This window comes from Natator depressus, chromosome 26 (assembly GCF_965152275.1).
Source record: "Natator depressus isolate rNatDep1 chromosome 26, rNatDep2.hap1, whole genome shotgun sequence".
In the NCBI taxonomy this organism is placed as follows: domain Eukaryota; kingdom Metazoa; phylum Chordata; order Testudines; family Cheloniidae; genus Natator; species Natator depressus.
The window spans coordinates 12,849,514-12,875,140 of record NC_134259.1 but is presented as its reverse complement, the minus strand read 5'-3'; the positions used below and the strand labels follow the sequence as shown (position 1 = coordinate 12,875,140).

Below are 25,627 nucleotides of genomic sequence, written 5' to 3'. Positions count from 1 at the left end.
GAAGTCCTTTTTGTACTGAATATGGTGCTAAGGTGTCCCCTTTCAACATTTGTCATGCAGCTGGGGGAGCCTGGCTTGGGCACACAGTTTAGGCCTTGGCCTTGTACAGGGCCCTGCAGGGCAGAAATCGAACCCCAGGTCTTTGGCACCAGCCCCTGCGGCTGCCTGAGCCATAGCGGGAGCTGTAGGGCTGTGAGGTTGTGGCAGGTAGTGGGGGCAGCTGTGGGCAGGTGCCATGGGCACAAGGAGGGCAGCCCCTGTCGAGGCAGGGCTAAGCCCTTAATACACCCCCACTTTATTCCGGTTAGAGGCCGCGGCCCCTTTAAGAGGCTACTCCCCTCCCCCCACCAGATCTCATAACAGGCATGATTTCACTTCCTGTCCCCCTGCCTCCACCAAGATGGCCGCCTGCGGCCCCCCGCCCCGTTGTTCCCGGACCGGCCAATAAAGTTTGTCGAGAGGAAAAAAGGTTGCGACCCCAAACCGGATGTCGGCGGTTCACTGAGACGACCCGGATGTGGAGACGCCGTCTGGTTGGCTGTTGAGAGCGAGGCGGGCCCGCCCTCCCTAGCCCGGAATAGAGCTTTTTCAGAGGGGGCGTGGCCCGTAGCCCAGACCGAGGCTGAGGGAAGCCTAGCCACCCGGAAGTGGAGCTGGGTATGGGCTGCGGGCGCCCCACCCCCACGCCCCCCCCGCCTCCGTTGGGCTGAGAGGACCCGCGGCCCCCGCGGAGCGTCGAGCTGCCGGTCAGGCCCGGTCCGCGGCGCGGGGGGAGTGGGGCCGGCCCTGGGGGAGGGGCGCTGAGCAGAGCCCGGCCCCGCCCCGTCTCTGGGGTTGTGGGGGGCGTGAGACCCGCTCGGCCTGTTCCCCCTGCCCGGGGGGTGGGTCCGGCCCACTTGCGGCGGGCGGGGCCTTCGCTGAGCCCTCCGAGCCCCTGCCCCCCCTCAGCGTGCCGGCCGCTGCCTCGCCGGGGCCGGGGGGCCCCCCACCCTGGGGGCAAGGCCGGGGCCGAGTCTGAGAGCGGCCGGGACCCCAAAGGGCGCCGCCCCCAAAAGACAAAGCGGGGGTGGCCTGGGTGAGCCCCCCCCCGCCCTGGCCGCGTGTCCGGGGCACCCGTTCCCACCTCCCAGGGCGGCGGCCTCACAAAAGGGGAGACCCTGGGAACCCTGGGCAGGTGGCGACTCTGCCCCCAACGCCGTGGGCCCTTGTCCCGAAGCCTGTCCCTCCCCTGTGCCTTCCGCCTGTGGTGAGCAAGCTGTGTCTGATCAGGCTACCTAACCCCCCCCATACGGTAAAGGCGCATTCGTCTATACAGGGGAGTGAACTGAAACTCCCTTTATAGCAAAGTGGGATGAAAGCCCTGAATAATCGGGGGGGTTGCGAGGTGCAGACTGGAATTTGACCGCCAAGACAGATATGTGGGAGAAATTATTTCACTCTACACCTGGTTCTGCAGGCGCTGGACAGAGTTCAACTCTGCTCCTGAACAGGGGTTTCCCTTGTTCTTGGCTGATGGAGCTCAGCACTCTTCAGCCTTCGGTCCTGAAAGGGGATTCCACTCTCTTATGTTTATAAGATTAACAGAGTATGAGATGTTTAAGGGCCAAATCCTACAGCCCTTATTTAGGAAAAATTTCCATTGAGTTCACTAGGCGTTTTGGCAGAGTGAGGACGAAGAACTGCAGGATTTGAGGCCTTCAAAAGGGGCTCTTGCATGAAAGTAAACCTGGAAATGACACTTCTTTTGCCTGTAGCCCTTCACATCCCCAGGTCCCTGTTGTCTCTGATCAAGACTTTTCCCCTTGTTTAGTGGGAGGATGCAAGAAATCATAATGCAGTGATGGTGGCAGTCACGTTGCTGAGGGATTTACAGGATGTTACAGATCCAGCACTATGATTTCACTGAAGGTTTAACTCATAAACTGGCTAGTTCACAGTGGGTGATACTTGGAAACTATCTGTTTTTAGGAGTTCAGGTGGCTAGTATCTGCCGGGGAGCAGAGAGGGCGGTCTCCATCAACTGGGCGGTGACACAGGTAAGGATTCTTGTGTGAAAGCGTTCCATTCTGCGGTGCTTCCTGAACCCTTTGCAGTGCGTTCTGCCTCAGGCTCCTGAAATTATCATTGGGAACCAGAAAGGAGGAAGGTGGTCATTCAGGAACGTGTTTGAAGGGGCCCGGATGGAAGGAGAGGGTGGGATCTGGCATTGCTAGAGTGAAGAGGGTGTTTGCAGGAGCCAGGTGGGATCAGGAGCAGGGTGGGTTGGATGGGGTTCTGTACTTTCTGGTTGTTAAAGGGAGATTCTGCAGATTCTTGCCGTTTATTTAGGTATCATGTATTCTGTGGCAGCGATTGCCATGGAATCAGAACACTGAATGAGAAAGTATCACTTACCTGTAGGAGACACTCCATAACCTAATTTCTTACAGTGACTGGGGGTAGGTGACTGATTCTTCCTCAAGTGTCTTGAGACATGATTGTTTAAGGGGAAATGCTTGTTTAAAGAGGAGTCTTGCAAAACACCCTGACAGTGGTGGGATTCAGGCTCAGTCTGATCTCTCCTAAAAACTTGAATCTGGGTAATTGGGGCTCAGGTAATCCCAAATGAATTTCTGCCCCCAAATCAAAAATGCATGTATCTGAAAAGTGAAGCTCTGAAGAGCGCTTGGCTGCTCCTAGGGTTCCTCCCTCAGGACTGCTCAGCCCACACACTATATCCCCTTTCCTAGGAAAGCCACTCCCACCTCCCTTATGTCCCGGTGGGGATATGTCCCTGATAAATTTGGATATAGAGAATATACCAGGATAATGTCTGTTTCCATGCATTGTGTTCATTCTCTCTCTAGCCTGTTGGCCCTCATGCCTGACCACACAGATGTCAGCCTCCTTCCAGAGGAGCGAGTTAGGAGGCTGATCCAGATGGGGAGCTCCGTGGAGGTGAATGAGGATATCCCGCCACGGCGGTATTACCGCTCTGGGCTCGAAATCATCCGCATGGCGACGATTTATTCTGAAGAAGGCAACATTGAGCACGCCTTCATACTGTACAACAAGTATATCACGTAAGGGCTCCTTTGCCTTGCATGGGGATAACTTACCTTAAGCTCTTTGGGGCTGTTGTTTTATCTTGGATGTTATGCACCATACATTACAATCCAGGAGAGACTAGGAGTCAGGAGAGCTGGGGTCTGTTCCAGGCTCTGCTGCTTGCTCCCTGTGTGACCTGGGGCAAGTCATGTCCCTGCTCTGTGCCTCAGTTTCCCCATCTGTAAAATAGGGGTGACGACCCTTACCCGCCTCTTCACAATGAATGAAAAGCACTACATAGGTGCCAAGTATTGCTACCATTGAATGGCTAGACCAAGGGATCAGTAGTCAGCTTTAAAGTCCAACATCTTCCAAACCATCCAGGCTAGAAACATTCTCTCTACCACTAGGAAGCTTGAGTTAACCCTTAAAGAACTGAACAAGTATATGGTTGCTTTATCTCTCTTCCTCTTTGCCACTCCCAGCTGCTTCCTCCTCCTCACTCAATGCCAGGCTCCTATCTCTGACAGAACCCCCTTACCCTAGAGCAGTTCTCTCCTGCTGCCCTGTCCAGCTTAATGCTCTTCTCATTCTCATCCTCCTTGGGTGTGCATTCTCATCTGACCTGGCATTTACTGGCCAATGAGTAGAAACCAGCAACAGATTTTGTGGTCTGGGCTTTGGGACAGGGTTGGATGTTGGGGCTTCCTTTGTTGGACTGCAGGTGAATAGCACTCAAGATCTTAACTTACCTCTTCTCTATGACCGCTGGCATAGCTCTCCCTGGTGCGCCAGCACAATCTTAGCTGTGGTGGGGGCCAGGGATTATTGCTGTCCCAGGCAAACTGGGAAATGCCCTCTCCTCATCACTCAATCACTAAATGTTCTGCTGCTGAGGCCCCTGGTCAGCTGGTACTGTCAGCCTTTGCTTTTCCTGCTGCCAGGTGACTGCAGCATTTTCTAAGGGTCTGGGAGCAGGGGCCTTTCCCAATCAGTTCTGAAACAGTCCACACATGGCATATGGTCGGTTTACCTCTTCCTGGGGTTTGCTTTTGTTGGCAAATAAATTAACAATCAGAAAGTTTGTCTCAAGCCAACCTCCCTGGCTTGCCTGCTGCTCCAGTTCCTCCATCAGGACTGCTCAGCCCGCATGCAAGATCCCAACTCCCCTATATTGAGGTGGGGATCGGGAGTCCTCTGCCTCAGTGAGCCCATTTCTCCCTTTCAGCACGTGCTAAGAAAGCAGAGCATGTCTGCCAAATGTCAGCCTGTTACGGGGTTAAAATGTAAAATGCTCCCTTTAAAGTCACAGGTTAGACTTGATTATGCCTCTGACCTATAAAGACTTATCTCTGCACTGCAGCCATATGGCATGAAGTACAACAGTGTCTCCTCAGCGTGGTCTTTGCAACCCTGTTTTTGAATCTGGTGCATTGTGATCCTTGTTCTCTGCTCTGGATTATCAGGGAGAGACTCTTCCTTGTCGCCACGTTCAGATGTCACCAGTTCCTCTCTTGCGGCCACGCTGTACATAGGGGCAATAGTCATATCTCTATAGAGCGTCATGCCATGGCAGTTTCCAAATGTAACTATGTTGGGTGACCCAGCACTGAAATGCACCCACCCCTGGGGTGAAACCTGACAGCTGCTTAGCACCAAGCTGTGAATAATACCTTCTTGGAGTGCCTGGGATTTTTACGAAGGGTCAGAGGCTCATTTGAAAGGCCGTGCCCTCGCTAGTGCTGCACAGAGGACTCTGGTTCAGTATGGACGTGTGTTAAGTGCTTGATCCTGAGAGGCCGGTAGCAACTCCTACCCATCTTCGTGGGTGCTCAGCACCGTCTGGGACCTAGCTGTGAATTGCCCTCACCTACTCCTGCAGAGCTGTAGCTTTTTCTTAGAGATCTCCCATCTAATTGCTAACCCAGCCAGGCCCAGCTTGCCTTTTGCATTCTGTCAGGCTGGGATCTCAAGTTGTAAAAGGTTGAACTGTGTAGGCTGCGTTAACATTGGGATTCTCACAGGTGCCTAAGGGAGTTAGATGCCCGAATCCCAATGAACATCACACTCCCTTAGGCTCATTTGCAAATGCCAGCTTCAATTTATTTTATTTTTTTTCCCCTTAAAGTGCTCAGAGTTTAGGGGAGGAAAGTTTCCCTGAATCTAATCAGGAACTTAAAAAAAGAGAGGGCCCCCTTCCCAAAGTATGATGGTTACCCACAATGCCATTCAGTGTCCGGCTGGCACTTGCTTTTCCATGGCATCTGTACAGTTTTCCTCACCTGACCTTGTTAAATTCAATACATTTTTCTCTGATTAGCTTGGACTCCAGCCTCTCTTCCCCCCTGCCACTTCCTGGGCTTTTATGGACATTGCTCTGGGCTCTGTGGGAGGCTGGTAAGTGTAAAACCAAGTGGAATCTTTCCAGCTCCGTTCCTCGCACGCTGCTGCTTAAACCTCCTTTAGCTAAACAAATGATAATGGTAACAGATGGTGGTGAGCTCCCTCTCCAGGAGCCTCGACATACACGTGGCATGTACATTTCCCTGAAAGCTATGTGGTCTGGGCAGGGAGACCTGGGTCCGGCACTGTGCTGTCCCTAATGCTGGTGAATTGAAATTAGCCTTTCATTCTACCTAGATCTGATTTACTGGGCAGGATATTTTATTTAGTTCCTCTGGTGTCTCTGGGCCAGAATTGCTGTCCCCTACTTCAGCACTAATCTGAAATGGCTCCATTGACTTCAGTGGAGTTACTCTGGACTTGTGTCGCTGTAAAGGAGGCCTGAATCTAGCCCTCTGCGTTTGCTTCTCTGTCATCTAATCCAGCAGAGAAAGGCAGAACGACATCCGGGTTGGAGGCTGAAGCTGGTTGCATTCAGACTAGCAATAAGGTGCGCGTTTGGAACAGTGAGAGTAATTAACCATTGGAACAATGTACCGAGTTGTGGTGGATTCGCCATCACTTGAAGGTTTAGAGCAAGACTGAAAAGATCTGTTCTAGCCCAAGCAGGCATTGTGGGCTTGATGCAACAATCACGAGGTGTAACGCACAGAGTAAAGGATTATAATCGTCCTTCTGGCCTTGTACCCTATGAATCTTCCCTGCTCGCCCCTCTCCAGCTATAGGGCCTGTTCCATCAGTGTAACTCCAAAGTCACGTCAGTGGCTTTACCCTGAATTTGCTTGGTTAGGAGAGCAGAGTTTGTCCCGTAACAAACGGAGGGTGGGTGGGGTGTGGCTATGTGCTGTAGCCAGGTGCTGCACAGCAGTGTGTTATGCATCAGCTGGATTTGATATCTCTAATTACACAAGTACATCTCTGGCCCCAAACTGCCCTCAGCCTCCCTCGTGACTCTTCCTGCAGCTGGGGGCGTGTTTGTGGGAAAGTAGCGGGGACTGACCTCCTGGGTCCCAGCAAGTCGCTGGCTGCCTTTGGCAACTGGCACAAGCTAGAGCGGAATTTTTCTACCTTGTTAGGGGACTGCCCCAGCAGAGAGTAGTCTCAGGATCAGGCACATAAAGCCACTTCCCCTCTCCACTCCTGTCTTGCTCCCTCTGTGGCTATAGCCAGGGATCAGGGCTGTAAGCAGCCTGACCATGAAATATCCAATATTGGTCCTTTAGTGGGGCGTGTCACACTGCCATGGGGGTGGGGTGCATAAACTTGCTGTCTTGCATGCTTTCCCCAAGGCATTGGGCTGTAAAGAGATCTCCTGCAGCACTGGGTCTGTGACATCCTTCAACAGATCTGCAGCATTCAGCCGCCTCCCCGGTGTGGTTTTGCGTGGTGGGGGGGAGTCCCTCCTCACACTGAGCTTAAATAGAATTGGGGTGGGGGAAGGGGGGCTTGTGATTGGCTCTGCACAGAGGTGGGCTTCAGCTGTAGGAGCCTTAACTCTTGACTGTCCTAACTTCAATTTTTAACCGCCCCCAGTGGCTGGATGACAGGCTGCTGCTGACTCTATGCCAATAGGCTGGTTCTGTAGCTTAAGCAGTGGTGGCTCATGCTTTTACTTCCAGAGCTCATTGGTTCAATCCCCATAGAAGCCTCAACTTGGGATGACCTGTCTGGGGATTTGAAATGCTGGGGGCCCCCGGATATACCTGTTAGCTTGGAGGCCGTGGCTGATTCGTAACCTTTTATATGTGCTCCAGCCCCTAGAGGGAGACAAGCAATGCTAACAAGTGCAGCCCTGTGTGTCCGTGTCTGATACAGAGTCTTGCAGTTAGAATCCACAAGTTACGTGGAATATTAAGGCCCTGATCCTACAATGGGATCCATGCATTAGCTTCAGTGGAGCTTTGCCTGGACATAGATCTGCTCAGTTGGATTCAGATAAGGGCATACTTCCACCTTGTCACTGCATCTGGTGCTCCCAGCCGGCTGTTGGGACATGGGACTGACTGGGCCCCCTGATCTCAAGCAGAGTTCTCTCTTCCTTGGTCCATTCAGTTCTTGGCCTCTCTGCTGAGCTTGCCAATGCAAGAAGCCAATTGGGGGGGTGACTTATCATAGAATATCAGGCTTGGAAGGGACCTCAGGAGGTCATCTAGTCCAACCCACTGCTCAAAGCAAGACCATTCCCCAACTAAATCATCCCAGCCAGGGCTTTGTCAAGCCTGACCTTAAAAACTTCTAAGGAAGGAGATTCCACCACTTCCCTGGGTAACGCATTCCAGTGTTTCACCACCCTCCTAGTGAAAAAGTTTTTCCTAATATCCAACCTAAACCTCCCCCACTGCAACTTGAGACCATTACTCCTTGTTCTGTCATCTGCTATCACTGAGAACAGTCTAGATCCATCCTCTTTGGGACCCCCTTTCAGGTAGTTGAAAGCAGCTATCAAATCCCCCCTCATTCTTCTCTTCTGCAGACTAAACAATCTCAGTTCCCTCAGCCTCTCCTCATAAGTCATGTGCTCCAGCCCCCTAATCATTTTTGTTGCCCTCCGCTGGACGCTTTCCAATTTTTCCACATCCTTCTTGTAAAAACTGGACACAGTACTCCAGATGAGGCCTCACCAATGTTGAATAGAGGGTCCCTCGATCTGCTGGCAATGCCTCTACTTATACAGCCCAAAATGCCGTTAGCCTTCTTGGCAACAAGGGCACACTGTTGGCTCATATCCAGCTACTCATCCACTGTAACCCCTAGGTCCTTTTCTGCAGAACTGCTGCCTAGCCATTCGGTCGCTAGTCGGTAGCGGTGCATGGGATTCTTCCGTCCTTATCTTCTAGTGGCACCTGCCGGCTGGCTGATGGACTGAGCTCACCAGCTCCACACAAGCCAGTGAAAAGCCATGAGATGATCAAGGATTTTGAGTCCCAGTTGGCCTGACTTGGATTCTCCCTGGGGAGTGAGAGGGAGGGGAACCCTCTGTGTCCCATTGCCCTGCTTCTGGAACTATTGCTCCTGATTTGTGCATCTGGAAAGGTCGCCCGGGAGCAAAGTGGTGGCTTAACCGCTTTTGGGCCAAGGCAGTTGTTGAAAGCTGATCCCGCAGCACTTGCCCACCCACACCCGTAGCTCCATCGGGTACGCATACGCAGCAAAAAGCCAACCCCCCTGCAGCAGCGACTCTCGGAGACCCAGGCTCACGCTGTGGCACTGAAAGTAGCCGTGTAGATGTTCCTGCATGGCTGGAACTTGGGGGCTGGGTTTCAGAGCCCACGCCAGAACATCTACATGGCTAGTTTTAGCACCGAAGCGCAAGCCTCAGTCTGTAGACCCAGGCTGTGAGACTCGCTGGCCACAGGTATTTCTGTGGGGTAGACGTGCCCTTTAACTATGCCCACAAGTAAGGAGTTACTCCTGTGAGTAAGGGGTGCATAAACAGAGATTTTTCTAACACACGGGTGGGTTTATTTCATGTCTCTGTTCTCCGACCTGATGGATTTCATGGTACCTGCGTTTTCTGTCCTTCCTTAATCATGTGGGTTCGGCCACGTGGCTTTTCCTCATTCAGGGAATCCCCCTTTGGAGCATGTGCTGAAACCCAGCCTTCTCCACACACCCCAGATGTGCAGCTCCTGTCCCTGCCCCATCCGAATGACTCTTCTTCCTCTCCAGCTTAGAAAGTGGTTTGCAATGATCAAAGGTTCACGTCTCCTTCTTTGCAGCTGTGTGCAGGAAGCAGGAGGCCAGCAGGGAACGCCAATCGGCATGAGGAATGTTTTTGATGCTATTTAATAGGATGCTGGCCGATTGGGCCATTCTCGCTCTGGTCTTTGGAGAATGGTGTATGCACTCACCATAGAGGTGAGGAGCATTCTAGGCTCCAGAAAGCTGGGCCCGTTCTCAAGGGATTGTAGCTTTAATTCAGTTTTCAGCTTAGGTTTAGCACACACGTGCTCTCTCCAGTATAAACTCCGTGATCATAGACTCATAGGGTTAGAAGGGACCATAACGGTCAGGTAGTCTAACCCCCTGCCAAGATGCCGGCTTTGTTGCGGCTGAACCATCCAAGACAGATGGCTATCTAGCCTCCTTTGGAAAACCTTCAGTGAAGAAGTTACCACAACCCCCCTAGGCATCTGTTCCATCATCCTACTATTTTTACAGTTAGGGAGTTTTCCTGAGTTTTAATCTAAATCTGCTCTGCTGTAGTTTGAACCCATTGCCTCTTGTCCTGCCTGGTGGGGCAAGAGAACAACCTTTCTCCATCTTTTCTATGGCAGCCTTTCAAGTGTCTGAAGACTGCTCTCATATCCCCCCCTTAATCTCCTCTTTTCCAGCCTAAACATAGTTCCCTCAGCCCTTGCTTGCACTCCATCCCTTTGCTCATCTTTGTGATCACTGTGCCAGCTCTAATTCTAACTGGGTCAGGTATGGTCTGATTATTTCCTTGTACCACTCTTCCTTGGGCTTCTGCTTAGTCCTTTCTGTCCCTCTTCCCTCCACGGGGTATCTGCCAGTCACCATTGCTGCTCTTACTGGGTTAAGCTGGGAGCGTGGCTGAAAGTCCAGTTCAGATACTGGAGCGGATGCCACATGGTGAGATTGTTACACAGCGGAAAGTGTCATGTAGCAGATACATAAGAGTTGGCATTTATAGCTGCTTAGCCTATAGTTTAGGCATGTGAGTAAGTACCTTGCTGGAGCAGGACTGTCATGAGTAGTCCTCTGGATCCTTTGACTATTTTTGGCTCCAGTTTTAACTCCTATGTAGCACTTCTCTATGGGCCGTGTAAGCATTAATATGCCCCGTGAGTAGGTGCTCTTATCCCGCTGGGATCATAGAATATCAGGGTTGGAAGGGACCTCAGGAGGTCATCTAGTCCAACCCCCTGCTCAAAGCAGGACCGATCCCCAATTAAATCATAAGCGATAATCATAAGGGATAAGCGAGACGGACCTCTCATGGGCCAGTAACTAGTTAAAAGATGGGAAACAAAGAGTAGGAATAAATGATCAGGTTCCACAATGAAGAGAGGTAAATAGCAGGGTCCCCCAAGGCCTTAGGGGACTGGAACCCTGTTCCAGTTCAATGTATTCATAAATGACCCGGGAAAGCGGGTGAGGTGGCTAAGTTTGCAAATGACGCAAAATTACTCGACATAGTTTCAGGCCAAAGCTGACTGCGAGGAGTTACAAAGGGATCGCACAAACCTGGGTGACTGGGTAACAAAATGGCAGATTAAATTCAATATTGATAAATGCAAAGTCATGCACACTGGAAAATATAATCCCAACTACACATACGCAATGATTGGCCATTACGACTCAAGAGCGAGCTCTTGGCGTCGTCATGGATAGTTCTCTGAAAACCTCTGTCCCGTGTGCAGTGGCAGTCAAAAATGCGAACAGTGTTAGGAACCGTTAGGAAAAGGAGAGAAGATAAGACAGAAAATATTGAATGCTGCTATATAAATCCATGGTGTGCCCGCCCCTGGAATTCTCCATCCAGTTCTGGTTGCCCCATCTCAAAAAGCAAAAAAAAAATGGAAAAGGTACAGAAAAGAGCAACAGAAATGATTAGGGGGATGGAAAAGCTTCCACATGAGGAGAAATTAAAATGACTGGGATTGTTCATTTTGGAAAAGAGATGACTACGGGAGGGGAATGATAGAGGTCTCTAAAATCATGAGTAATGTGGAGAAAGTAAATAAGGAGGTTTTATTTACTCCTTCACATAACACAAGAACCAGGGGTCACTGAATGAAATCTATAGGCAGCAGGTATAAAACTAGTACTTCACACAACACACAGTCAACCTTGTCCTTGCTTGTGGATGTTGTGAAGGCCAAAAGTATAACTGGGTTCAAAAAAGAATTAGATAAGTTCATGGAGGATAGGTCCATCCATGGCTATTAGTCAAGATAGGGACGCAATCCCATGCTATGAGTGTCCCTAAGCCTCTGACTGCTAGAAGCTTGGACTGGACGACGGGATGGATCAGTCAATAATTGTCCCTGTTCTGTTCATTCCCTCTGTCTCTTCCTGGTTCTCAACTCAGACGCTCACTTTTATTTAAGTCATATGAATGGGGGAAATTAGCTGATTCCCCAGTTACTGCGCAAATGGTTTCATTTCCCTCTTGCAGGCCCTGAATTAGCGAGATTTGGAAGTACGTGAGTAACCTCACTGACTTCAGGGGCACAACTGTCATGCTTCAACTCTTGTGCTTAAGTATCGCCCTGATTTGGGGCCATCATGAATAGTCTGCCGTATTCTGGGTCTGTTTAATTTTACTCCAGTCTGAATTTGTTTCAATGGAAGTTGTTGTTACCCATTATCATCATTTAATGGAAATCGTTATGGTGGAGTGACTAATAGTGTTTGTACATCCCCGGGAATAGTGGGGTCCTGGTCCATGACTGCAACTCCTGGATACTTCGATATTACAAATAGTTAAGTGTTCCAGGTGCTGTACAAACATGGAGCAAAGACCATCTCTATCCCAAAGAGCCTGGGAGGAGGTTAATCTTTGGAAGTTGCTATTGATGAGGAACGCCCAAGTACAGCATAATAGTGGATGTAAGCATTGGGTGTCGTAAGTGGGAACGCAGAGCACATCTGTGCTGCGGTGCAAGAAACCCAGTTTAGAACGACTGTTGTCTTCTATCTCTTCCTGCGTCTTGCAGCCGCCGTTTGGAAACGCAATCTTTCTGCTCTGCGTTTGCAGGCTGTTTATAGAGAAGCTGCCGAAGCATCGCGATTACAAAACCGCCGTCCTCCCTGAGAAGAAAGACACGGTGAAGGTAAGTTGTCACAGTTTGCAATGGTCTTACCAAGAGTCTCTTTCTCTCTCAATAATTTCTGTTAGAAAACATTGAGGTAATAGATTTTGGAGAGAAGGGCCTGGTGTGTTGGGTGGTCTGTCATCCTGCCATTGCTGGGTTGTTCTCTATTGGAGCTGGTCAGGAAAATGGGGATAGGGTTCCTGTGGAAAAAATTGTCCTTTTTTTGGGTCAAAAACTTGAATACAGGAAAGCCAAAAACTGGAATTCCAGTTTGGAAATGCTGCCGTGGTGCCTCCTGGTAGTTCAGATACCTCTTCCTCCCGTTCTCCTCTATTGGCCAGGCTTCCAGCCCTGTTCCCTATTGCTACACTGTCTGTGGTATTGTCCTATTTGCTGCTCACTCTCTCAAGTAATGGGGCTTCCACCCCTTCCCGTGGGAGATCATTCCCAGTTGGGCAGGTCTTGTTAGAAAGTGTCTTTCCCTAGTATTCAGCCTAGGTCTTCCAGTGTTTTGGTCCTTGGATTGCCAGCATCTCCTCGGTATTCATTAGCCCCTACCCTTACATCAGTATGTGAAATGCACCGTTCACACAGGAGTGTCAGGCCAGCTTGCATGTTCACCTCCCTAACCTGCATGTGAGCATTGGGGGTGTTGGGGACACAGGCTTCAGAACAGCCAAGCTGGAGCACTGGTGCACCAAAGGTTTGGCTCTGGGGTGGAAGGGAAGGGGCGGCTGAGTCCGTTATCCCGAGGTTCTCATTGCCTGCAACCTCTGTTGAATTCAGAGCACTTAGCACCTCTCAAAATAGGGCCCCAAATGACAAGTCTCCGTGATGGCCCAGGAGTAGGACACCGGGACTTTCTGAGACCCTCTAAGTGTGGGCCTGTTTTTCCCCAAACCTTGTGCCGCTCTTCAGGGACGCAGATGTGCACGTCTGGATAAATGCGTGAGTGCGTAGCTGGCTCTCACAGCGCCCATTGGTGCCAGGCAGCCTGGAACGCCATCTCCCCGCCCAGCAGCGGGGGTGGGAAATGAGGACCTCGATACGTCTGCATGTGATCAATGTGTCCCATTGGTGCCCTGTGAGGATGCACCAGCACCATTTGTTTGTTTCTCTCTGCGTTGAGTGCTCCTTTCTCTGACTCCTGCTTCTCTGCTGTAGTCGTCAGTATCCCAGCCCCCTGCCGGTTTGTGGCTTAACCTCTCCTAATACCTGTCACTGCAGTAAGTATGGGAGCTGAGTTTACTTTGTCTCGGTGCCGTGGGCTTGCTGACCCTAGATTCCCATCTGGTCTTGCTGTCCTGACATCGCACTTCTTCCCTCTCCCTCCAGAAACTCAAAGAAGTCGCGTTCCCCAGAGCCGAGGAGCTGAAGAAGGAGCTGCTAAAGCGATACACCAAAGAGTATGTGGAATACAGTGAGCGAAAGGTGAGTCATGGTGCGAGGTGGAACGTCAGCACCACAAATAAAACCTGCAGCTGCAAAGGAAGCTGATATCCAGGGTCTTTGAACCTGCAAACTGGGTAGCTGGATTTTGCAATGGAGCATTGCAGCCTCAGATTTCACAGTGTTGGGAGCTAACTTCCTGAGCGTGTCGCTGCTGCCTTGTCATAGAGGGGTCGCCTGCTTCTTCCAAAATCCCCTTGGTGCTGTCTCCCTGCCGGGCCCTTATGCAGGGAGGGAAGACTCCCAATCTGAGTCCATAAGGCCAGGCACCTTCTCCTCCTGCAGGTCGTTCCTCAAACTTCCCCTCTGCTGCAATGGAGACCGAAAACTGCAAGCTGAGGGCAGGTGGCAAGACACAACTGCTATTAAGAATTGCACACATCCTATTTTTGTTACCCCGTCTGCTCCACCCCGGCCTTCTTGTCTGTCTGATCCGCATGCTCAGACCTAAACCACTCAGTTGAGACGCGTTCCAGACAATGGGGGTCCGAACAAGCTTGGAGCAGTATGTGGGAGCCTGTTGGGGTCCATGGGCCAAAGCTGCAGTGGTCTTCCACTTGTTTAACATGTGATCTGGTTGGTTGCCTGGTTTGCAGCCCCTTCCTGTGTGTGGATGTGTTTTGGCTGGTCATGTGGAAAGGAAGCTATTCTGCAAAGGATTCCGGCTGGGGAAGGGATAGTCGAAGGGATTGACGATGCCTAGGCTTCTTCCCTGCTCAGTTAACCCGTTTGTACCACAAGACCCAATGACATCCTGTCTGTTGTCCCTACGTGTTCCCATTGCAGAAGAAGGAGGAGGAGGAGTTTGCGCGTAACCTGGCTCTGCAGCAGCAGCTGGAGGAGGAGAGGCAAAGGGTAGCCCAGATGAAGCAGCAGCAGGCAGAGCAGGAGCAATTTAATGCCTTCGAGGAGCTGATCCGGCGCAAGGAGCTGGAGAAAGAGCGTCTGAGAATCCTGCAGGAATTTGGGAAGCCAGAGCTAGGTCCTGAGTCTCTGGGAGGACCCCTGATACCAGGAGTGGAAAAGCCCCCGACTGACTTAACCCCAAAGCTTCCTGCTTCTCCTGTTCCACCTGCAAGCCCAGTGGTAGGAACAGCGCTGCCAAAACTGCCTGTTGTGGACAGATCTCTGAAGCCTGGAGCTTTGGGGAGCCCGGAAAACAGTTAGTACCTTTTGGAATTAACTCCTGTTAATGACGCTGGTGCCTGAGCCTAGGCTGGAAGCTAATAGAGATGCCACAAACGGTGTCAGTCTCAAGTGTCCTATCCGAAAACGTGCACACATAACGTATTAGAAACTTTTCATTTTTATCTCTATCCCTCCTCGTCCCTGCAGGGAGAACGGCTCCCACCCTAACTGTATGGGTGGTGAGTGCTTGCGCTGACCGAGAGAGTGTCTCTGGAGAATCCTTAAATAGCTCCCTCCCCTTGAACCTGCAAGTTGCTGAGCGCTCTGGCCCTCTTCAGTAGGACTGTTCTGCTTAAAGCTAAGCACGTACTCACGTGCCTTGCCACCCATTTTCAGCTCCTTGCAGGATTCAGTCCCTAGTCAGATTCAGATCAAAGGCTAGATTCTCCTCTTTCTTACACACTGGAGTGACTAATCAGAGATCAAAATTTGGAGCTAAGTCCGTGCTGATTTGCCGTTTGATTGTCTCCCTCTGTCCTTTCCCTCCACATGTGCCCTAAAAATATCAATACCCATCTGAAAGCATTTCTGGTCTCTAAAGGGATGCTGTCAAGATGGGGTGGGGGAACATAAACGAGCCTGATTTTGACCACTCACATGGGTGCAAACTGGGAGGAACTTCACTGAAGTCGATGGGGTCCCGCTAGTGTGAGATCACAGCTGGGCCCAGTATGCGGTTCTCTTCTGTGTTACTCAGCCTTTTGGTCACAGCAATGGAGCATGGTTTCTTTTAAATCAAACTTCCTTTCTCCACTGAATGCTCTTGGTATTTTACTAGGCTAGAGAGAGGGGAAACGGGCTGGTCCATTTCACTTTCTGATTCGGGTCAGTTTTGCATCCTGGCTTTTTGGTCATATTACCAGAACAGCAGGGTAACCAGGACCTTTTTTTTGTGATTTTCCCATTTTAAAGAAATTCGAGACCTAGTTGGACAGCCTACTTGATTCTGGAGATATGGCAGTTAGCCACACCACTTGCACAATTACTTGATTAACGCACATAATTTGGGAAGCATAGTCCAACGGGTAGAGCACTGGACTGGGAGTCCAAACTCCTGTGGATTCTATTCCTGGCTCCATCGCTAAACTGTGTGTCTTTAGGAAGGCCCCTTCCCTTCTCTGTGCCTCTGTTTCCCCAGCTCCATCTTTGTAAAGCCCTTTGAGATCTATGAATGTGAAGTGCTATATAAGAGTGATTTCAAGTACTCGTTAGGAATACGAAGAGCAGCTATTTGTGTACCTAGCTTGTTTATTTTCAAACCTCAGCCCTGAGTTGTTTGGCTGAAATGATTTCCCCTGCCTCTTTAGGTATTGACCTTTCCTGAGGCACATTGCAGTAAATCTTGCACGTTGCCGCAAATCTTGCCTTGTATTCACAGCTACCCTTCCTGTCCCCACAGACGTAATGATGGAGGGCCTTCGCCATGTCGTCATCCCCAAGGTGCTCTGCCATAAGTTCCTCCAGGTAGCTGATGCTAACACTGCCCGGGGTGTGGAGACATGTGGAATCCTCTGTGGGAAACTGGTAAGGTGACATTCTGGGTAAAGCCATGTCAATATCTTTGCCTTAGGTTCCCCTTTGGGCTCTTGATCTCCTAATAAAACCTTTGTTGCAATGTCCTGCATTGACTCTAAAGTCGGATCCTACATTGCCTTTAAATTGTCATTGCATGTGACCTTAAGTTGGCCCTGTTGACTCTTTAAAGTCCCGGACAGTGCAGGCCATGGCTGTGTGTTCATTCCACCTTCACAAGCCTTGTCCTGATGGGTATTTGTGCTCTGATGTTCACCTTCTGCAGTCGCATTGTAGGCCCCGATCCTGCGATCTGATCCATGCAGAATGGGACTGCATGCGTACAGGTGTCCCTGAAATCGAGGGGGCTCCACAGAGGTCCGTCTGCTTGAATCTGATTATGGGATTGGGCACCTTGTTTGGCTGGCGATCGGGTCTCTTCTTTGAAGTCCTGTAGGGTGTCTAAACTCTGTCCACCTTGATAGACCTCCTTCACCACAGCTAAACATCTACAGGCTTCTTTCCCCCAAAAGGCGCCCTAATTATAGCAGCTTCTCTCCAGTGCTTGCAGCCTTTCCCACCCCCCTTCTTGTGTTAAATTCTTCCTCTCAAAGTGCTGTGTAAGAGTGAAGTATTTTATCATTATTAATAATTTGGCAGCTGGGGGTGGCTTTTTAAATTATTTATATTATGATAGCACCCTGGAGCCCCACACATGGCCCATGACCCCATTGTGCTAGGTGCTGTACGAACACCGACCAAAACGATGCTCCCTTCCCCAAGGGGCTTACAATGGAAGTAGTGAAATGGGCAGTTTTCCACTGGGAACTCAAACCCACCCAATAAGTCACTGAGCTGCCGTCAGAGGGTAGTAACCTTCAGTCGTGACTCGTGGGTTAGTCAAATTGCTAACCTCATAATTATAAGATTTCCTGGGGTCCTAGGAGTGGCAGGGACCTCTTGGGTCATCAGGTCCAGCCCCTTGCCGACCCCATCTCATCATCCAGTTCATAACTTCGTCCAGCTTAATGTAAAAATGTTCTGTTCGTGTACAACACTAAGCTTTTTTTAAATAACGTACATCCCAAAGCTTTCTGGTTGTCTAGCGTCCTATGGTAAAAGGACACGTAGGCCTCAGTTCTGGGCTCAGGACTGGGGCCTTGTGTAGTCAATGCAGCGATATAAAGCTGCACTGAAACTGGCTAACGCTCTGATGCGTTGCTCTGTCCACCGTAGACTGCCTTGCGGGATCAGACAATGTCTGGCTGGAAGGGATCTTGAGAGGCTGTCTAGACCAGCCCCTTGCACTGAGGCAGGACCAAGTCAACCTAGACCATCCCTGGCAGCGATTTGTCCAACCTGTTTTCCAAAAACTCCAGTGATGGGGGTTCCACAGCCTCCCTTGCAAGCCTGTTGCAGAGCTTAACTACTCTTAGAGCTAGACAGTTTTTCCTGATATCTAACCTAAATCTCCCTTGCGGCAGATTAAGCCCATTGCTTCTTGTCCTGCCTTCTGTGGACATGGAGAACAATTGATCACTATCCTCTTTGTAACCACCCTCTCCCTGCTATCTTCCAGCTGAGGAACGAGTTCACGATAACGCACGTCATTGTCCCCAAACAACACGGAGGCCCCGATTATTGCAACACGGAGAACGAGGAGGAACTCTTCCTGATTCAGGATCAGGACAGCCTCATCACTCTGGGATGGATCCATGTAAGTGCTTCCCTGAGCCCACAGGCCTGACCTTAAACTCCTAGCAAATATGCTGGAAAGCCGGTTTAAGGGGATAGGTAAAGTGTCCTGTCTGGGATTTCTTCTTCTGATGCATCTGGTGATGGCTGCTGTTGGTGGTGAGATACTGGGCTAGGTAGTCTGGTCCAGTCTGGCAAACCCTCTATGGGTTTGGCAACCCCACCCTCTTTGTTAGGTCATTATATTGCAATGATCGTTGTATGCAGAGCTTCCCAAACAGGCTGTGCATAGAAACAAAATCTTGGGCAAGTTCCTTCCCTTCTCTGGGCCTTCCCCCCCGGCCCCTTGGGAACATCAATACTTCCCCCTTGAACATAAGGATCTTGAGTGGAAGCTTCCCCCCTGCAAGCCTAAGCAGAAGGCTCTGTAACTTCTGTTTGGGCTTAAGTGCCATCTCCATCAGAGCAGAGAGCAGCGCTGGCGTTTGCTGTAGGAAAGCTGGCCTGTTTGGTACGGAGCTCTGGGAGATGAGGGAGTGTCTTGTGACCCCATTCTCCCAGCCCCCTGCCCTGGGAGTGCTCAAGAGGAGAAATGTATTGCTTATGCAACTTGAGAGCTACATAGACGTCTCGGGTATTTTGCCTCAACAACGGAGCCATTGTCCCAGATGCTAAACTCCCCCTCTGAAGCTCCAGCTCTGAGCCAGGTTCCTCTGCTTAACCTCCATGGCGGTTCCCCGGGATAGTGCTTTCCTCAGCTCCTCTTCCAGACATCCATCTGCTGGTGAGCCAGCTCCAGATTCCTGTACAACCTCCAGAGCTGGCCTTGTTCCCAGTCCAGACTCTGCCTTCGGAGTGGTGCCAAACGCCAAGCAAAACATTTCATGCTGAGGAACGCTGTTTCCAATGTGGCATCTGTCTTGCAAACACTGGCAACTGCAAGATACTGGCCGAGTTGTCCCCCTAGGCACTAGCTTCCCCTCTCAAAGAGCCGAGGGACCTGCAGAAAGAGACCGTGCTTTTTCCCGTAGGGGAGGGTGAAGGGTTGTGGGAGATTTGTTCTCATATGAAGGGATCTAACTCCATTAAGTCCATCTGATGCCAATTGATCTTCATTATTTTAGATGTTACAGTTAAGGAGGCTGGGATGAGAGACACAACCAAAGGTCCTGACAGACCCCAGGACCATTTTCATAAGAGTTGGGCTGTTAAATCCAGGGTTCTGGGCAAATTCTAACTGATTGATTGCTTTGTGCCACCCTAAAATCCCCTGCAGTCTTGACTGGATTCTAGAATCTTCTTACCTCCTGCCCTGTTTGGTGTGGCTATATTGTGTTAAACAGCTAACGTGTTCCACCCCAGAAGGTGCTGCATTTCGTAAGAGTGTGAAGGGACTCCTACGTGGGAGTGCATACAATATAGCTTATAACTGTACTTAAGTGTGCTTTGAGATGCAAGATTACACGGGGCTTCTTCAGCAACCTACATCCTTTTCTGTGTCTTTCTCAGTCTAGTATCAAACAAAGGGGGGAATCTTAGTTTGAAATGGCCGTTTGGCGCGGGTGGTTGGCCTGTCAAGTACGGTAAAGGTTTAGCATGCTACTGCTCTGTTAATCAAAAAGCTACACTTTTTGTGACCACTTTGTCAGTCCTTGCTGCTGTTTCGAACGCCATGATCTCTGAGCCAGGCTTCTTAACTCTTTCCTTTCCTTTTTACGTGTCCATGTTTAGACTCACCCTACGCAAACAGCTTTTCTCTCCAGCGTGGATCTGCACACGCACTGCTCCTATCAGATGATGCTGGCTGAGTCCATTGCCATTGTGTGTGCACCCAAATACCAGGAGTAAGTAGGGGAGTGTGTTTGCTTCCCAATCATGTCATTCCTGGGCAGATGGGATTTTCAGAAATGTTGTTTATCAGGTGTATTACGGTAGCGCCTAAAAGCTGCAGGCGTGGCGCAGGATCCCGTTGCGCTAGGTGCTGTACAAAGATGATCCCTGCCTTACAGAGCTGACAGTCTTGTCAGTTTAGGCCTTGTCTATACACCCAAGCTGTGCTGCTTTAGTTATCCTGGTGTAGTTAAAATAACACAACCCTCTGTGTGGATGCAGTTATAGGAACCTTCATATTAGTCTAACTGCGTCTACACTCGGTACTGCTATAACTGTATCAGTCAAATCTCGTGGGCTCCCACCCGACAGTTCCACCATTACAAACGCTGTGTGGAGTTTGTACAGCAGGCCTGACATGCACATGTCCCCTGGAAACCAGGGTGATTCTAAAGTCGCTTAGACACTTCTGAAAATCCCATCCCAAGCTTTCACTAGAACTAGTTGGAAACTACTGTAGAATCATGACGTGGAATTGAGGCAGGGGCTTGGGGTTAGGGCGCATTATGAGATTCCAGAGATCTAGGTTCAGTTCCCAGCTCCGCTACACCAGCCCTGTCTGACCAGCCCCCCTATGGCTGGCCCTTTGTTCCCCATCTGTAAAATGTGGAGACTTTCTCCTTTGTCTGTGTAGACCGTAAGCTCTTTGGGGCAGGTATGGTTCTGTCTTCAGGAAGCACCCGGCACCATGGAGCTCTAACTTCAGCTGGGCCCTCTAGGGGTAAGTGTGCACTGCATTGTAAGTTTGGGACCCAGGCTTGTGGACTCGGTGTTTCCAAGTCTGCGCTTGAGCGTCTACACTGCATTGTAAACTTGGCCTTACAGTTGCTGGACCTGTGTCCTACAGCCGTGCTAAATGCATCCATACTGCACTAGGCCAACCTTCCAACTTGGGTCTGCAGATTGAGTTGCATCCACACTGCAAAATGAGGGGTTGGACCTGAATCTCAGCAGCACTCTGGCTCAAACCCACCCTCCCGGGTGGGTCCTAGGACTCAGGTCCCCAGTGCTTGCTGACCAGAGACAGGGCGGTTGGTGTGGGGATGGGAGAGGAAGTTGGGTTCAGAGCTGAGTCTGCATTTACCATGCAATGCAGACGTACCCTTGGTGACTACTAAAAGGTTGGGGGCGATGAGGAGGGGGTGTCTGTGAGGGTATCATTGTTAGTGTGACATCAGAAGGAAAATGAGAAACTGAAACAGGTCTGACCCAAGGGATTTGCTCTGCTGATCTTTTTAAAGGCCTGAGTTGTTCAAAGCATCTTGTCTCTGTAGGACGGGATTCTTCAAGCTGACAGACCATGGCCTGGAGGAGATCTCTTCCTGTCGGCAGAAGGGCTTTCATCCACACAGCAAAGATCCACCTCTCTTCACCGTAAGTACCTGAAGAGAAGGGACAGTGAGAACTGCAGCTCATTCAGCTTGTTCAATCAATCACCGAAGTCGAGCTATACTGCAAGGCTGGCCTGTAATCCAGGGAAGGAAGGGGATGTGCGACCACCCCCATGGAACGAATGAGAGCGCCTGGTCTGGGGTAATCAATGCAGGGCTGGGGGGCCGGACTCCTGGGTTCTGTTTGTCACACACTGACTGACACTGTGACCTCTGTCAAGTAGCTTCTCTACTCTGTGCCTCAGTATCCCCACCTGCAGAATGGGGCTAAACTCCTATGAGAACATTGTGAGAGGGGACTTTGAATGTCTTGCTAACAGGGTGAGGTGGCCACGTTCATTCATGGAGCAAATTTATCCATAGGGCTTGTTCCTGTTTCTAAAAATTGTCTTGCCCCTCCTCTAATGGAGGTGTCATGATCCAGTGGACAGAGAATAGGACTGGGGGCATCTGGGCTCTACTCCCAGCTCTGCCAATGACTTGCTGTTTGACCTTGGGCAAGTCACTTCGCCCTATCTGTATCTCAGTTCTCCAGCTAGAAAATGAAGGGGCTAATGCTTCCTCAGATTTGTAATACTTCAGTATCTACTGATGACTAATGCTTTAAGTGCGAAGTATAACTTATTCCTGGCAGAAGGGATGGTTTAACGGGTAGGACGCTGGACTTGGACTGGAGAGTCCTGGGTTCAGGTCCTGGTTCAGCCACAGACTTCCTGTGGGATCTTGGACAAGTCACTTAATGTACCCTGTGTCTTAATCCCCGATTTGTACAATGGGGCTCGCTGGAGGGGGTGTAAGAATAAAATCCACTGATAGAGAGATGCTCAGAGGCCACAGTGAGGGCCAATAGAATGTAAGGGATGAAGGTATTTAAATAACCTTCCCATTTCTCCTCTTTTTTTCAGAGCTGCACTCATGTGTCGATAGCTGAGGGAGATGTGGTGCTGATGGATCTTCGATAAGCCCATTGCCTTAACCTACTTCTTTACCATAAAAGAGCTAACTTGTAGGCCTAGGGAAGCTTTTCCTCCCGTAGCAAATGATTCCCACAGTACAGCGTGATTTTCAGTAATGACGGTGAGGTTGGTAATCTCTGAGCGCACGAGATCTCTGAGGCCTCTCTCTGGTCTTGGGAGACGTTGAGATTCCGAGGGACAAAAGGGAATATTAATTTGGATCTTAAAAAAAGAAAAAGCTAACGCTACAAGGATTAACTCCCTAATAATCAGTCATTCTGCAGTCCTTCCAGAAGGACTCATGGCCTAAGACTTGTGAGCCTAAGGCCTGGAAATTCGATTGGGCTGACTGGAGAGCCTTTGAAAGGAAGCTCTTTCCAACCTCATATCCCCTAAATTTAGCCCATCTTTTTTTTTTTGGCCCTCATATCTGATCCAGACCCCGCTGAACGGCCGTAAGTCTTTCCGTTGACTTCAGTGGGCCGTCGATCAGGACCTTTGTAAAGCTCCAACGGGTCTTAGACTCACTAACACAAAGACTCCTTTACAGTGGAAGTAAGTGACATCTTCACCCGCATTTTGACCTCCTGTGTGCTGAGAGCAATATGAAATGAGCCTTCAGGGCCTGATTCTCATTTATACAATGCCTTTCCCCCCAAAAAAACAATGGTTCAGTTACTTGACTTTAGAGCAGTGGAGGGGGGGGAAACTGGCGCCAACAGCTCCGTCTCTAATGAGCAGCCCTCCAAGACATAGGTAGCATGAACACAATGGAAGGAATAGATGCTAGACAGGAAACTGGTTTCAATTGCACAGTTGCCATAAATAGTTGGTTAAATCCGTTTAAAATGACAAAAAAATGTTATGGGCGGGGGGGGAGGAGAGAGAAATATGACCCTTTATTTTATTACTGCTCCTAAATGGGAAATAACCCTGGTCTTTGTTCTGCTTCTTTAATAGTTTAGTATGGATGGAAGAGGGTCCTTTCTTATGGATTACTCCAACAGTGTAGCCGTAGGAAAGTCCCACAGCTCAGGACAGTCCCAGGTGACCGAACATTTAAGGTGTGTCAATATCCGGCTGGAGAGAGAGGTGAAATAGTGTGGTCGTGGTTCTAACACTGAGTTCCCTTGATAGATTAATTCCTGCGGGGGAATGGGAACTGTTATCTAGTCTAACCAAGCTAGAGGCACTTCATGTGGGGCTTTTTAGCCAGGTCCAGCGGATTGGGCATTGGACTGTGAGTCAGGAGACCAGGGTTCTGTTCCTGGGTTAGTGGCTTCCCTTTTCTAGGTCTGTTGCCCAGTCTATAGAATGGGGATGATTTAAACTGACCTTTTCTCTGTCATGTGCATTGAGGTCTACAGATGAAAAGCGTCCTGGAAGAACTACGCTTTAATAGAGGCAGGGCAGTTCTCAGGTGTTTGGGGCAGGGTACCCTGGAGATCCTTTATCCACACTGGTCGGGGAAATTGTTAGAACCGTACCAGAATTAACTGTATTCAGATAGTCCTGGATCTGCACTTCTCACCAGGCCCTAGGTCCAGAATGGGTCGGTCCTTATTCTCTGGGTCAAGCATCCCTGAAGATTGGCAAAGTTGGGATCCAAATGCCTCCCTGTTAGTATTCAAGTCATGTCGCGAAGAATCCTCTATTCATCTCTGTAACCCCTTGCTACTGCTTGACTTCTCCCCTAGGAAGCCAAACTCATAGGAAGTTTAACTCTCCTTGCCAAAGTTCACCCTCCCATGAAGTCCTGAGATGATCTGTTTTCAAAAGCCTGTTGTATAGGATCACTGAATGTCATACACAAGTGTAATACGTTGTTCACGTCAGATGCCAAACTGTGGCTCCCCCCCCCACCCCATTTCTTCTGTCTGTCTCAGTGTCCGTTAGTCTCGGGAGAAGAAATGAAGATAACCGCGTGTTAGAAACTGTTCCCACTGTATAATACTCTTCGTACATTCTAACTCTGTGATGTGTTAGATTGTCAATGAGCATTAAATGTTAACGAGACGGATTTTTGGCTCAGCGTAGAGTGAAAGATTTTAGGCTTTCATTCTGGAGCAGCTGATGGTAGTACATGAGATCTCCGCATCCTACATTTGGAGCCTCCTTTTATCAACACATGCACAGTTGGCTTTTCATCTGGAATACAGTATGTGCCCTTACTGACATGTTTTGCTGTATAATATATAATATAATATAACGGAATTCTTTGGTGTACAGTTTAATACAGATCGATGATGATCTCTCGGATGGGTTTGTTTGATCATTATTTGTACAGCAGTAATAGTTTGCACTGATTTAACCCTTTTCATCTCAGGATACAAAAGGAGGGAGAGATCCCCGTTTTACAGGCGGGGAGTGACTTGCCCAGCATCCCACTAGAGGACAGATCCTGGTTTACTGCCACCCGAGTTCTTGCTCTGATCTTGAGGTTGTAATGGGAAATAGACTATTCCTAGCAACAAGAAAGGAGCAGAGCAAATAGTGCTATCAGGGACTTCCCCATACAGATCCCATTTACTGGGGACCTGGGTAGACTTGCAGGGGTTCTCCACCTTCTTCTTTCTGAGACCCCCCCCCCCCCACATGCCATAAAACCTCCATGGCCCACCTCTGCCACAACAAGTGTTTTTCTGCGTATCCAGCAGATGAAAAGCCATATTACACTGAGAGTTGTATAGATACACACACACACACACATTTGTGCGGTACAAAAGAAAAGCATAAGCTAGGTACAAAAATAAAAAAAAACCTGAATATTATTTTTGTTTTACTTAGTGTGAAACTTGCTGGTGCAGACCCACAGGCTGGGTGGCCTGCTGAGGTGAGTCAGAATGGAGGTGGCGCTCCTTCCCCGAGCCCTGCTGCCTGGGGCTGAAGCCGGGTTTATTTTGGCGGACCCCCTGAAACTTACTCTCTGACACCCATGGGGTTGCGGACCCCTGGCTGAGAACCACCGGTTTAGAGCCTGATTCTATTACTCTTACTTTGTTTAGTACCCCTAGATTCCATGAGTGGTCCCAGTGATCTCAGTAGACCAACTGGTGGAGTAAGGAACTATCCAATGGAAGTAAGGGGTTCAGAATATGACCCTTCAATCCTAGTGATGACCCCATCCCGAAGATGGCTAGGATGACATCAAAGATGTATCATCTACAAGGTGGAGATGGGTCCTAGCGAATGGAGAATTGGTCCTTCCCTTTTGGATTGGATTTTATACTAAGTGTTGCAGAGAATTTTCACCACCTTGTCTGTGTCTGTCAGATGACAATGACTCCTTCGAAATTCAGCTTCAAAATCTTCAGTCCATAGTGTGGCTCGGCTT

General features: G+C 49.8%; 1 protein-coding gene across 4 annotated transcripts; it reads left to right on the top strand.

Moving 5' to 3' along the window:
- Nucleotides 1-639: 639 nt before the first annotated feature.
- Nucleotides 640-24,525, top strand: STAMBP (STAM binding protein). 4 transcript variants are annotated; one of them, XM_074940047.1, is made up of 11 exons: nucleotides 640-657; nucleotides 1,969-2,036; nucleotides 2,847-3,062; nucleotides 12,155-12,230; nucleotides 13,548-13,643; nucleotides 14,448-14,823; nucleotides 16,249-16,373; nucleotides 17,941-18,078; nucleotides 19,788-19,900; nucleotides 21,221-21,320; nucleotides 22,243-24,525. In XM_074940047.1, the coding sequence occupies exons 3-11, from the start codon at nucleotides 2,860-2,862 to the stop codon at nucleotides 22,297-22,299; spliced, it is 1,284 nt and encodes a 427-aa protein (XP_074796148.1). In that variant the 5' UTR covers nucleotides 640-657; nucleotides 1,969-2,036; nucleotides 2,847-2,859; the 3' UTR covers nucleotides 22,300-24,525. The 4 variants fall into 4 exon arrangements, with proteins under 4 accessions (XP_074796148.1, XP_074796145.1, XP_074796146.1 ...); XM_074940044.1 differs by lacking the exon at nucleotides 640-657 and adding an exon at nucleotides 686-746; XM_074940045.1 differs by lacking the exon at nucleotides 640-657 and adding an exon at nucleotides 1,156-1,246.
- The last annotated feature ends 1,102 nt before the right edge of the window (nucleotides 24,526-25,627 follow it).